Source organism: Eptatretus burgeri, chromosome 6 (genome assembly GCF_056783735.1).
Source record: "Eptatretus burgeri isolate ZD-2024b chromosome 6, Ebu_testis_v1, whole genome shotgun sequence".
NCBI lineage: Eukaryota > Metazoa > Chordata > Myxini > Myxiniformes > Myxinidae > Eptatretus > Eptatretus burgeri.
Window position 1 is genome coordinate 11,583,325 of NC_140966.1, and position 13,733 is coordinate 11,597,057.

At 45.5% G+C, this 13,733-nt stretch overlaps 1 protein-coding gene across 1 annotated transcript in view; it reads left to right on the plus strand.

The window, feature by feature from the left end:
* POLA1 (DNA polymerase alpha 1, catalytic subunit) overlaps positions 1-13,733 on the plus strand; it is a 230,357-nt gene that overhangs the window by 54,014 nt on the left and 162,610 nt on the right. The window contains exon 17 of the mRNA XM_085884021.1: positions 11,792-11,853. Within this exon, the coding sequence (XP_085740147.1) occupies positions 11,792-11,853 (62 nt within the window). The remainder of the gene's footprint in view (positions 1-11,791; positions 11,854-13,733) is intronic.

Below are 13,733 nucleotides of genomic sequence, written 5' to 3' on the forward strand. Positions count from 1 at the left end.
TTATTTTTGTTGACGCTTGCTTTGTTTTTTTCATGTAATATGATTGAGCTGTTTGAAAAGTTGAGGTTTCAGTGAAAATGAGGAGGATCTTGATCATTCAGGCAGTTGAAATTTATTATTTTAATTTTTTTTACAGGATCTAACTCATTGTGGAAAAAAATACACACACACACACACACACACACACACACACACACACACACACACACACACACACACACACACACACACACACACACACACACCCACACACACACACACACACACACACACACACACACACACACACACACACACACACACACACACACACACACACACACACACACACACACCTACACAGGACTGTTGGAGATGCAAACACAGCCACTGAGCTTTGGAGAGGTACCATAACTTCTCTGGGTACCAGCAAGTCACAACAATGATGCTGCCTTTCTCACCTATGAGGAGATGACAGATCTCACCGTACTCATTGAGGAATTTCCTCCTCCCATGAATGCCAACCTTTGGGTTCCATGCTTTTATTCTTTTAATTTCTGAACATCAAGAAAGGAAGCAGTACATACCCATACCATTTTAAAAGTGTTGTGTTAAAGCACTTTTCCAACCTGCACAAGGCCTGTGTGGAGAGGAAGGCCGAAGCCAGCATGATGAGTATGCCAGAAAAACAATGCCCCCCCCCCACCCCCAGTCCCCAACAGTTATGAGTCCCCAGACCAAGATTGCGGCTCGATCAGGCAAGGAACAGGGGGTGCTATAAATCCTGGGTTCATACAGGCTATCACTGGAATCTAAGAGTTTCACATACAATGTTAGAGCCCTATAATGAGACGACTGATTATTGGCGCTTGAGGAAGAACTTGAAGGAGTAGTTTGGAACATCATTGGACTTGGTGAAGTTAGAAGGCTGTGTGGAAAAAATTAGCTCGGCAAAAGAGTGGACATCATTTTTACCACATAGGTATGGACTACAGAAGCTTGGTGGGAGTAGGATTCATCATCCATAAGAAATGGATAAAGTACACAACTAAAGTCAAAGGTATCGATGAAATACTGGCACAAATTACACTAAAACTAAATAAGAAATACAGCATAAAATTTATCTCTGTGTAAGCCTCTACATCATCACATGAAGACAGAGGTTGACAAAATGTATGAAGCGATAACAGGAATGATGAAAACATCAAAGGTGCATTATAACTCGATTAATAGGTGATTTCAATGTGAAAGTGGGATTTAAGAAAAGTGGAGAAGAGGACATTATGGGAAACTTTGGATCAGAAATCAGTAATGATGGAGGAGACAATCTCATCGAGTTTGCAATCAGTAACAAACTAAAAATCATGAACATCAAGAATATTGTTACGGCTGGAAATTCGCAGAACACCATAAAGGTCCTTAGTTCAGTTAGATTGATAAGTCTGTGTTCAGTTAGATTTCCCGACCGTGCACGCCTGCGGGAGTGAAACCCGGTCCGTAAACGCACGTGGCGGATCAGCCGATCCCACGGACAGACAGAAGGTAGGCTGGATAACGGATTTGGACCAGACGAGTTCTCCATGCGAGCGTGTGTGTGAAGCTCCGACAAGCAGAGCACATGTGTTCGCGTGGGGGAACCCCTCGAAACGCGAGGCTTGCTTTGAATGCTCAGGGTGATGTCGTGGCTGCATGGTCAGAATCCGGCAGGAGGGGAAATCCCTGCCGGATGGAACTATCCGAGGAGGGACGAGGTGCGCAAAGCGCGAGCAGCTGCCATGACATCACGAGAGTAGAGCGCAGGTTGCGAGTTACCGCACTGGTGCGCGCATTAAAAAAAATTAAAAAGCAAGCCTCGCTTCGGGTGAACAGGATTCCCGGGCAAGGGGTGGAAGACCCCCCTGCCAGGGCACAGGACACAACTAGTTAGGGGGAAGGGTTAGCTTAGCTAGACTGGCTTCATGGGGCAGGACAAGTCCTCATGGGGCCCGTGGAATGGATTAGGTAGAGGGATGTCAGTTTAGATTTCGGATTGGAGATGGGATATTTGGAGACAGTGACAGACTTTGGATGTGTAGTGGTGACATAGCTTAGCTACGTAGTGTTAAATGGGACGTGCTACTAGTTTAAGGGACAACGAGGTAGTTAGGGGATGTAGTAAGAGGAATGGCAGTATACAGCGATGGAGTGAAGAGAATGGAAAATGTACGTGGTGAGTGAGTGAGGCCAGCGGGCCTGAGTGTATGGAGTGAATGTGGAATGCATGGTGCGATGAGTGATTGGGGGGAGGAGTTATTCCCACCCAAGGGACCCTGGGGTCAGTGTAAAGTGAGTTAGGGGGTTAGTGAAATTGACAAAATTGTTGGTCGTTTTGCTTTTGGTGGGAGTGTAGGCTCGAAACCCGTTTGGAGGGGTGCAGGAGCCCTGTTGACGGGCTGGGAGCGTGGCTGCGAACGGTGAGTATCGCTTAGTGGGCACCCCAGGCACCGGACTAGTCAGCCGCGGTAGGCCTAGGGTCCATGGGGGCCGGGATAGTGTAGTGGGCACAGGTGGGCCCGCATGATGCGGGGCCCGGGGCGCCATTGGCCGCGTGGGCAGTGCATTGGACACGGGCACCCAGGGAAGGGGCCCGGGTGCCAGCCTGCCACGTGAGCGTTTCAGGGGAGTCGCCAGGAAGGGCACTCCCTGGTGTTTAGGGAGCTGGTAGGCTCGGAGACAGTTGTAGTGCCTGGGGGTGCCATCGTTGGAGAATCGGCAGAGGGTAGTTCCTGCCAAGGGAGCCACGCGTCCCAGCCACGAAACCGTGCGAGGGCACGAGGGAAAATTGGAGGGCGAGGCCCGAAATTGTAAGGACACCAACACAGGCGACCAGAAACTTGGTTTTTAGAACCGATAGTTTAAGCGAGAGGCGCTTTTTGAAAACCCCTGGTTAACAGTTAAATGGTTAGGGTAGATAGGAAGTGTACCCCTCTGCACCATCCATCCCTTCGCTCGTTGTGGGCCGCTGGACTCACCGTGGTAAAGTAGATCGCTGAGATCTGAGGAGGCCATTCTGAGGCTTGGATTGGGCCTCGACACAGGACACTAGCTCTCCCTTATTCCCCTCCGGGAAGGGAACGTATGGGTTGGGAGTAGGCTCGGGACACGATAGGTTAGCCTGACAGACAATAAAGGGGGTTAGGGGGACGAATTATATAAGGGACAATAAAAAAATAAAATAAAACAAAAAAATAAGTTGGGGCTTAATTTGTTTTGTTTGCAAACTAAGGGAGTGGGTATGGACAGAGACAGGCAAAGGCAATAGGTTGGGAGGGAGACAGTAGGGTAGGTCAAAGCCCGCCTTCCGAGTGGCCAGCACCACCGCACTCCCTCCACGAACCTCACTACTGCAAGGCCTGTGCCGGTCATTCGTCTGCCGCTGTTTTTGCTGCAAGGCCTGTGCCGGTCATTCATCTGCCGGCTGTTTTACTGCAAGGCCTTTGCCGGTCGGATCATCTGCCGGCTGTTTTACTGCAAGGCCTGTGCCGATCTTTCATCTGCCGACTGTTTACTACAAGGCCTGTGCCGGTGAGCTTCACCACCGGCCCATTTTGCTACAACGGCCTTGTCTGCCTGCCTTTGCCTTACCCCATGCCTGCTAGCCCTTGTTCTTGCATTTGCCCCTATTCATTACCATGTGCGCCAGGATCATCGCGCGTGCTGCAGGGACTGCCCTGTAGGCAGCCGCACACGGGACTGCATTGGCAGCCCGTGCACCACTTGTGTTCACTGCGCTCATTTCAACGGGGAGGACTCGGACTGCGCTTGAGCAGCCGGCCACATTCGCTGTCACCTGCAATTGTTCATGAGCCAGAGACTGCATGTGGGTAGCCTGGCTCCCTGCTTTTCTTTTTCCCCCACAGAGTCCATCGATCCTGAGCCATGGTTTAGTGTAAAAATTATAAGTTAAGTTAAGGGTAAAATTGTACACGACATGCGCCCCCTGCATGTTTGTTGTAGCGCCAGCAATTTATTTAAGTCGTCTTTGAGTGGGTTTGTTTAGTTAGTTACTCAGCCCGTAGGTTATTTATTTTTGGGACACGAATACACGAAATGTCACACTCAGGGATCCGAGAATAAAACGTACTCGGGGAAACTTACACATGATGGCACACGAAAATTCGACGACTCGGGACGAGTCTGTAAAAAGGGGAGGGGGTGGGGGTAGTGTTACGGCTGTGGAAATTCACAGAACACCATAAAAGGTCCTTAGTTCAGTTAGATCGATAAGTCTGTGTTCAGTTAGATTTCCCCACCGTTGTTTAATGGGCTTATTCGTGTCACAGGGCTGTTATCTTTGAGATAGCCGTTTTTCTTTACTATTGTTATTTTGGACCAATCACCTAACCACCTTCCCCGCTACGCCAACTACCGATCCCCTTCTCCACAAACCAAATCGCAACCGTCTCTGGTCATGAAGGCCGTCTCTGCGGAAGAAAAGGAACAAGGGATTTCGATAACGCGAGGGAAAATCAAGAAGGAACATCGGTGGCGCACGGATTTTCCCGCCAACTTTTCCTGCGCTTTGGTGTGGGGGAAGTGTGATTCGAGCTAGAGGTCAAAGGTCATGTGAAGGAGGGACCTCATTTTGGGGGAATGAATCTCCTTCTGCCTGGGCCATGTAACGATTCCCTCGCCCCCCCCCGCACGCCACGAGAGGGGGGGCGAGAGGGTTGGACATGGGCAACGCCCCTTTTCTGGAAGTTTCCCGCAGGAGATCGAAGGAGGGCGGAGCAAGAAGCCAGGAGGAATATATGGGCGTGCAGGAGCCAAGTCTGGTGTGTATGGTTTCTTTTGGCGGCTTCTTCTTCCTGGTCGGGATCTTCGGCTCGTGGTTGGCTGTCTGTGGAGAAGCGATCCGTGGAACGACCCGTTCGTCGGAGCTCGTGGTCGGTGGGGAGTCCGGGCGTGGCACCAGGGACGCGGACTTGAGGCGCTGCTCTGCCAGATCTGTGGCGCATACCTGCGCGTCCGAGTGTAGAGCGCCGGAGAGAGCTCGCCGGCCCCGTGGAAGGCCCGAGTCAGCCGCGGCTATCCGAGCTCCCGTGGGGACAGACGTCGCGACTCGCCCATCAAGGCACCACGAGAGTGCAGGTAACCTGCAACGGTCTCGTGGGGCCCGTTCGGTCACCAAGGCTCCACGGTATAAAGGTCTACGGACCCTGTCTGACTCCCTTGTCTTTGAGGGTAGTCTTTTCTTTTCTTTTGAATGAATGTTGGTGGCGCCGTCTCTAAGTAGAACTGTGTCAGTGCTGTACATTGATAATTGCTTGGAGTCGGTTGTAGTGCTTTCGTTGCCTGTATACGTGTTTGCCTTGCTTACTGCATGCGTGTTTAGTATTCCCTGTATACGTGTGTCATAGTAAATAAATGTGATTGGTTAAATGTACCCCGTTCGTTGTGTCCTCTTTCCCCTATTGGAATACCATCTTGCACTGCGGAATCGTAGTTGGGTTTTAAACACCCGGTAAATAGAATCGGATCTGGCGAGGTCGGGCGATAATACCCGCTCGGTTATCACTGAAGAATGGAACTGACCGCTTGAGCGGTTCGTGTCCAATGACCTGCGTCGAGGTACGGTCTCCCAGAAGGCTACCCGCGCGAGTACTTGGGTTTATCGATATTCGGCGATGGACCCTATTTTGCACGGGTAGAAAATTGGCTAGGCCATGGTGGGATTAAGAACCCACCCGTGACAGGGTTCCGGCGTTGTTCCGGAAGGTCACGACTGAATTGTCCGTCCGGTGGGCGACGCGGCTGCTGTTAGAAAAACGCGGTCGATCGCACGCCAGTGGGCGCGAATTCGTAACAATATCTTTAAGAAAAGTACATCAAGAAGATGGACATGGAAAAGTCCAGGTGGACAAACAAAAAATTATGGAAGGAGAAGACACCATCACCGTTCAGCTTGCAAAACTATATACAGCTTGCTTAAGATGAGTGAACGTTCCCAAGAAATGGAAAGACACCAACATGATAATCTCTTCAAAAAGGGAGACAAGCAAGATCTTAAGAACTATCGTCCAATCAGCCTACGTTTCACAAAGGTACTGACCAATCAAATGGAAAGCATTCCAGAGAGCAACGAACCAAGAGAGCAAGCAGGCCTCAGAAGTGGATATTCCACCACAGACCCCATTCACACCATCATTCAACTGAAGGAAAATGTCAGGAATATAATAAACCTCCTTATATGGTATTTGTGGATGACGAGAAGGTATTGGATAATGAAGAAATAGTCTGTCCTGGATGCATTACGTCAACAAAAAGTGAAAAAGGGATGCACTGAATTATTGAAAGATATTCACAACTAATTTCACCACACAAAGAAAGTGGTAAGATAAACATAAACAAAGGATCTCTCCCAAGTCAAAAGAGGGATCGACACACTATCTCTCCCAAATTCTTCACTGCCTGTCTTCAATATAATACTGTATATATACAAGGTGTGTTCAAAAAGTATCCAACCTTAATTTTTCGTGCGTAAACAAATGAAGCTCGGGAGGCGTGGTTTGGTGTACGTATGTCCGCGATCCTAATTCGTATGCGTGAATATTTTCCCGCCTGCAGAAGCTGTCAGTCGCCGACAGACCGCCGATGAGTGAGGAAGTGTAAGTGAGCGCCGTCGGATTTTCGTTTTTGACAAAATGACGGATCACTGTGGTCTCATCGCTGTGTTGAAGAAGTTGGGATCGCTGTTCAGTCTCCAGCATGTCCTGTGCAATCTCCAAGCGGAGTTGCTTCTGCTCGATCGTTAGCAGCTTTGGCACGAACTTCGCTGAGATTCTCCTTAAGCCCAAATCCTCCGTCACAATGGAATGAACGGATCCAATGCTGATGCCCGCATCGTCTGCAAGTTCTCTGATTGTGATTCGACGATCCTGCATCAGCAGAGTCCTCACTTGGTCAATGACGATCTCATTTCTGGATGTTGAGGGCCTACCAGAACGTGCTTCAATTTCCACTGATGTGCGACCATCTTTGAAGTGGTTGTACCACTCTTTTATCTGTGTGGTGCCCATTGCTTCCTTCCTGAAGGCCTGTTGAATCTTGCGGATCATTTCCACTTGGGAATCGCCAAGCTTTACACAAAATTTCATGCAGTAGTGTTGTTCAAGTTTTTCCGTCATTTTGTCAAAAACGAAAACCCGACGGCGCTCACTTACACTTCCTCACTCATCGGCGGTTTGTCGGCGACTGACAGCTTCTGCAGGCTGGAAAATATTCACGCATACGAATTAGGATTGCCCCAATACGTGCACCAAACCGCGCCTCCCTAGCTTCATACTTTTTGAATACACCTCACATATACATATATATATATATATATATATATATATATATATATATATATGTATATGTATATGTATCTATGTATATATGTATATGTATATGTATCTATGTATATATGTATATATATATATATATTATTATTTCTGTTTACGTCTGCGTGTAATTTGACGTATGTCCTCCAAAACTGCCGGACGGATTGTCGCCACTTTCGGCATGCGGATACTCTGTGGTCTACTGAACAGCATGGGCTATGTGAGATCGCGCCAGATGGACAGGTTTGGGAATTTTGGGCGATTTAAAAAAAAAAAATTACGTTCATTTGCATGGCGACATGTGACGTCACCGCTGAGAGGCGTAATTCCGTCATGACATCATCGGTCATTCGCTGACATCATTACGTCTGTCGTCGACAGACCGTCACCGCCGAGAGGCGTAATGCCACTCCTAGAAAACAGCGTCTGCAATGTAAAACCCTCTTCTGCACATGCTGACTACCTCAGAAGGTGAATTTGACACAAAAAATGTAACAAGAAACATTGTATGTAAAGTAAAAATTTATTTTAAAAAAATATTATTTCTGTTATCGTCTGTGTGTAATTTGACATTTCTCAACCGCCATCATTACCTGTGTTGTGTCTTGCGTGTGTGATCTTCAAATTAAAGCGTCCAGCGGTGTTCGATCGTCGGATGTGCGCCAAAAAGTGCCGTTCATTGAAATCTGCATTCTGATTCTCGGTCACCCTCCACTGCTCCTGTTCAGTCTAGGGCTAGGCCTATATCATGTTAAACTTGCCCCATCAGATGCCAACCTTCCAGTCACACTGCAGAGGATGCAATTTCCAGTCAGACTCGCATACTCGATGACCATAAACAAATCCCAGGGCCAAATATTTGACAAATTCGGAATATACCTCCCAGCCCCTGTGTTCTCCCATGGCCAACTATATGTTGCTTTTTCACGTGCAAGAGGTTACTCCTATATATCTATCAAAGTGGACAATAATTCCTCACAAGGACTATTCAGCAACAAGACACTCACCCAAAATGTCATCTAGAGGGAGCTCCTTTAGAAAATGAAGGACAGGTAACCATAGTGCACCACATCCCTAATGACACCTTCCCCAGCTTCCCATAACATCAACTATTATGCCTCATCCACCTTTTGGCACCCATTCAACTCCGTGCGGAGCACGGGTATATGATATATATATATATATATATATATATATATATATATATATATATATATATATATATATATATATATATATATATATATATATATATATATATATATATATATATATATATATATATATATATATATATATATATATATATATATATATATATATATATATATATATATATATAATCTTCTTTCGGCTGCTCCCGTTCGGGGTCGCCACAGCGGATCATCCGTATGATCCGCATAGTGATTTGGCACATGTTTTACGCCGGATGCCCTTCCTGACGCAACCCTGGTCACCTCTTACGACACAGGGATATGGTACACCTATTTTAACCAGGGTATACACCGGCTCAGTATACTGCTACTCATTTCGCCGACCTCGGAAGGATGACAGGCTGAGTCAACCCCCTGGTGTCAGTGGCTCAACGGGGCTTGAACTCAGGACCTTTTGGATCCCAAGCCGCTGCCCTAACCACTGCGCCAACACCAGGCATATATATATATATATATATATATATATATATATATATATATATATATATATATATATATATATATATATATATATATATATATATATACATACACACACACACACACACACACACACACATACACACACACACACACACACACACACACACACACACACACACACACACACACACACACACACACACACACACACACACACACACACACACACACACACACACACACACACACACACACACACACATCCAGGTCCTCAGATAGTTATTTCCTTAATTGCATGTTCAGATTAGCCCCATCCCCATGTCTAATGGGATCTTAAATTTGATGCGTTGAGATGGGTAAAGGATAGAGCCCCTCTCTTATGGGAAGCTTTTTTTCTTTACGACACCCATTCACACACATTTCTTTCACAAGCTCTGAAGCCCGCTTTCATTTTTCCTCGGCAACATTCTTTCCCGAGCTCCGACACCTGCCTTTTTTGGAGAGCGCACGGGTCTTCATGGTAACCGTGCGCCAGTGGGGTGGGGTGAGCTTGGGGGGGACTGACCGGCGGAGACAGGCCGGAGATATAAAAATGAGCAAGAGGTACGTTTTGAGAAGAAAAGGGGAGAGAAAAAGTGTGAGGAGAAAAAGCGAAAGGAGAGAGGAAAAAAGCAAAGCGCGAGAGAAGCGAGCAAGAAGCAGGTGTCTGACAAGTGCCGACAAAATAATTCGTCCTTCCCAGTGCTTGGGCAAGCGAGCGTGTGGTACGCGTGTGGGTGTGAGCAGCGCTTCCAACAAGTGAGGGACGGGTCGATCACCAACACCAGGGTCTAAACCCGCGATGGACGATCTCGGTGCCCTCCAGACTTCAACTGGCGTTCAAGGCAGCCCCACGAAAGTGTGCACGGCAAAGCTGGGTGCTGGCAACGGACGTGACACGCACGCACACATTTCAGGACGTTTTCGCTTCATGGGCGACTTTCTGGTGAGCGAGACGATTCTCCCCCCCCCCCGCCCCCCTTTCCCCTGAATGATCTGCTGGGTACCCTTGTCTGTGTTTAGCTGTAAGTAAATCAACCCCTGATAACGATCTGCTCTTTGCCTCTTTCCTGGCATTTTGATTGATTTTGCTTTGAAATTTATTCTTTCATTTACCTCAGCAAATAAAAAGTTCTTTTTATTTATTTATTTTATTATTAATAAATTATTGGTCGATTTCCAACCTGTCCGTGTTTGTCCTTTCCTTCCATTGGTCTTGCATTGTTCGAACCGAGATAGACTGGGAGGTAATTACCACAGATTTGACCAAAAATCGTCGGCACGCACCAGCGGTTAAAACGCTCGGCCGCCCTTATTAAAATCGAATCGAGATAACATTGGTGCTTTGCCGAGGGCGCGCTTCCCGCTCAGGTAACCACGTGATCTCTAATTAGACGGTGGACACTGGAACTCGTGGTTGACTGGGTGGCGTTCATGGTTTTAAAACAACCCACTGTACCACAACATTAATTGTGAGCGGTGGCCACAGATCCGGCTCTACCGAGAATAACCAGGGATTAATCCCCCTGAGTGACAAGCTGGTGTCTTGGTACCGGTGGCTGCAATTATGTATATGTATATGTGTATGTATATGTGTATGTATATGTATGTGTATGTATATGTGTATGTATATGTGTATATATATATATATATATATATATATATATATATATATATATATATATATATATATATATATATATATATATATGTATATATTCGATCACTTTAGTGGGAAGATATAGGTGTTTGCATTAATGGAGAAAATTTTTAGATTTGCAGATTGGAGATATTGTTGTTATTGAAGAAAGTTTAGAGAATATTGAAACCATGCTCAGGGAACTCACTGACGCTAGGCTGGCATGGTGTGGACTGAAGATGAATATGTCAAAAACCAAAGTCGTAATGAACCCCCCCCCCCTTGTACCTCATGGAGGAATCATAATAAATGGAAGAAGGCCAAGAATACATGTGCTGTACCTCAGGCAAAGCTTTAGCCTGAAGGAAAATGATCAATAACAAGAAATAAAAAGAAGAATTAAACTTTGATGGAGACAATATGGAAAACTCACTAACCTCATGAGAGGTAGCTTACCAATATTTCTGTAAAGTAAAGTTTTCAATCGGTGTATTATTCCAACTCTATCATCTCTGGGGCAAAGACTTGGGTGTTAACGACAAAAATGAAGAAAAAGTTAACATCACAATACAATATGGAACAAAATGTGTTTGGTATCTACAAATATAGTAAGACAAATAAATGGGAGAGAGAACAAACAAAAACTCAGGATATCTTGGAAATAATCAAACTCGAGAAATGGAAATGGGCAGAACACATCAGCAGAAGGTTAGATAAAAGTTGGCCAACAATAGTGACAACATGGAGACCGATGGATGGCAACAGGAACAGAGGAAAGCTGTATCCAAGATTGAGGGATGAAAGACAAATATTGGGGAAGAGTCATTTGGAACAACAGAGCACATGTCATCAACATGCTGAGGCTTTCGTCCAGCAGTGGACTGAAAATAGCTGAACATTATTAAAGTAGCAATTTCTGCTCAATAAGGGTTGTCTTTGACAAGCATGTTCTCCATCTTCGTGTAGACTTAGCCAATCTTTGTGAGGTGGGGACTGAATTGCTTTAAAATATGTACAAATGTTCATGGATTTGGGAATGATTATATTTACTGTCATAAATAAAGGTGTTGCTTTTTCAATTCTCTATTTTGTAAACTTGCTGAAGTGCGTGCATTTTGCCTTTGTCCTTGTTTCAGCTCTGGCAAAACCTGCCGATTTTGTCTTTCCATTCGATCATGAAGCTGTTTTAAAATCTTCGGTGAGATTGCACTCTTGTCTTTTATTCTTTTTCATTTTTGCCTCTACTGCTTTGTAACTGCTGATCAGTGCTAAATAACTTTTGAACCTTTTTGTCCCACCCCTCTTCCTTTACCCCCACCTCCAAAATGTCGTATGTGAAGGATACCATGCAGTCACAATTTTGCTTTTCAAAAAGCACATTTGAAGTTGATAAATAAGTGGAAAAATCATGACTTATTAACTGCACCTTCATTTAAATATGCATTGCTGTAACTTCTCAGTCAGAAGACAGAGTGAGCACCCAGGGGTATTGCCCCTATTTTTAACAGCGCGATCGCGCTTGCGCTCCTCATTTTGAGTTTGGGTGTGCGACAGATCGCTCTCCTTGAATACTTTATTAATTATTTAATTTATTAAAATTTTTATTTATTACCTCTGCCACCGAAGGTGGTGAAGGTTATGTTTTCACCCCGCTCTGTTTGCCTATCTGTGAACGGGATATCTCAAAAAGTTGTGGGCAAATTCCGACGAAACTTGCTGGACAGGTTGGGTGTGTGTGTGACAAGGAAGAATTGATTCAAATTTGGTCCAGATACGAGAATTTCATCAGGATACGAGAATCCAGGTCCGGATCCGAGAATTTAAGTGATTTCACCATTGAGAGATGGGGTCAAAAACGATATATAGCATGATGTTTCAAAAAGTTGTGGACCGATTTGGTAGGTGACAAGAACAAGCCAGTTTGGTTTTGGAGCTCTGGATCCAGATCCGGCCTATCAGTGGCATACAAAACTTAAACTGTTCAGCCTGGTGGAGGTATGCGCTCCACTGAGTGTCCTCGTTTTTATTTTTGTATACATAGTCGAGGCTTGTGGAAGAGCTAGACTTCGGATACTGAATGGATCAGGACACAATTCGACAAAAGGAACAGTTGAGAGAGGGGGGAAACACCAACAGCAGAGTTGAAAGCCAAGATGGATGCAGACTTGGACAAATAATGGGCGAGGGGAGGAATGAGGGGCCGTAGAAGGTGCATTGGGTGGACAAGATGCATACAGAAGGAAACTCTCAGGAGTGAAAACTTGGTCATTGTTATGGAAATCTAGGCAAAATTTAGCCAAATTTCCCAAACCTCATGGAATCGACCAAACATTAATCAGCCAGTAACCATCACCATATGTGGTAAGTTGAAAGTGATGAAAAATGGGTTGGTTGAAATCAAACAGGTTTTTATCTTATTTATTTATTCGATGTGATCGGATCTCAGAAGTGAAGTGATATTGCATGCAGAATCCTTCAGTGAGGGAAAGCTCATGATTTCACACAGCCAACTGACTAGAGTGATACCTTGCATATCAGCTTCAGGTCTATCAGTCTGTGTGCCAATGGAATGGAAGCGAAACATTAACAAAGAACAAGGAAACACAACACACGAGGAGGTGATTCAGCCCAGTATTACTGCGCCAAAACATTGCGTTGATTGTACTTTCCATCCAATCCCTGTTTTGATGGTATGAAGACTGGTCTTCGGGCTTTCAGAAACAAAACGGGCCAAACCCGTAAATGTTCAATCAATCGTACTGCCAAAACCATGGCCAAGTCTCGCTGAATTTGACGTGCTCATGAGAACTCGGCTTCTGATAGAACCAGGCCCCAGAAATACATATTCGTTAATTTGTATTCCCGGTCTCCAGGAGAACTCGGCAGATGAGTGCATGTTTAAGTGTTTGCTCTGGAAACCTTACAACGGTGTCATTTGAACTCTGGTCGTTAAGAATTATTAATATTATGTCCAATAATGCAGTACAGTTGGCAACATTTGTTGGCTGGAATGCAGCCCATGCCATCAGGTATCTGTCATGAATGAACCTGATACAAATTGCAATGACACATACACTT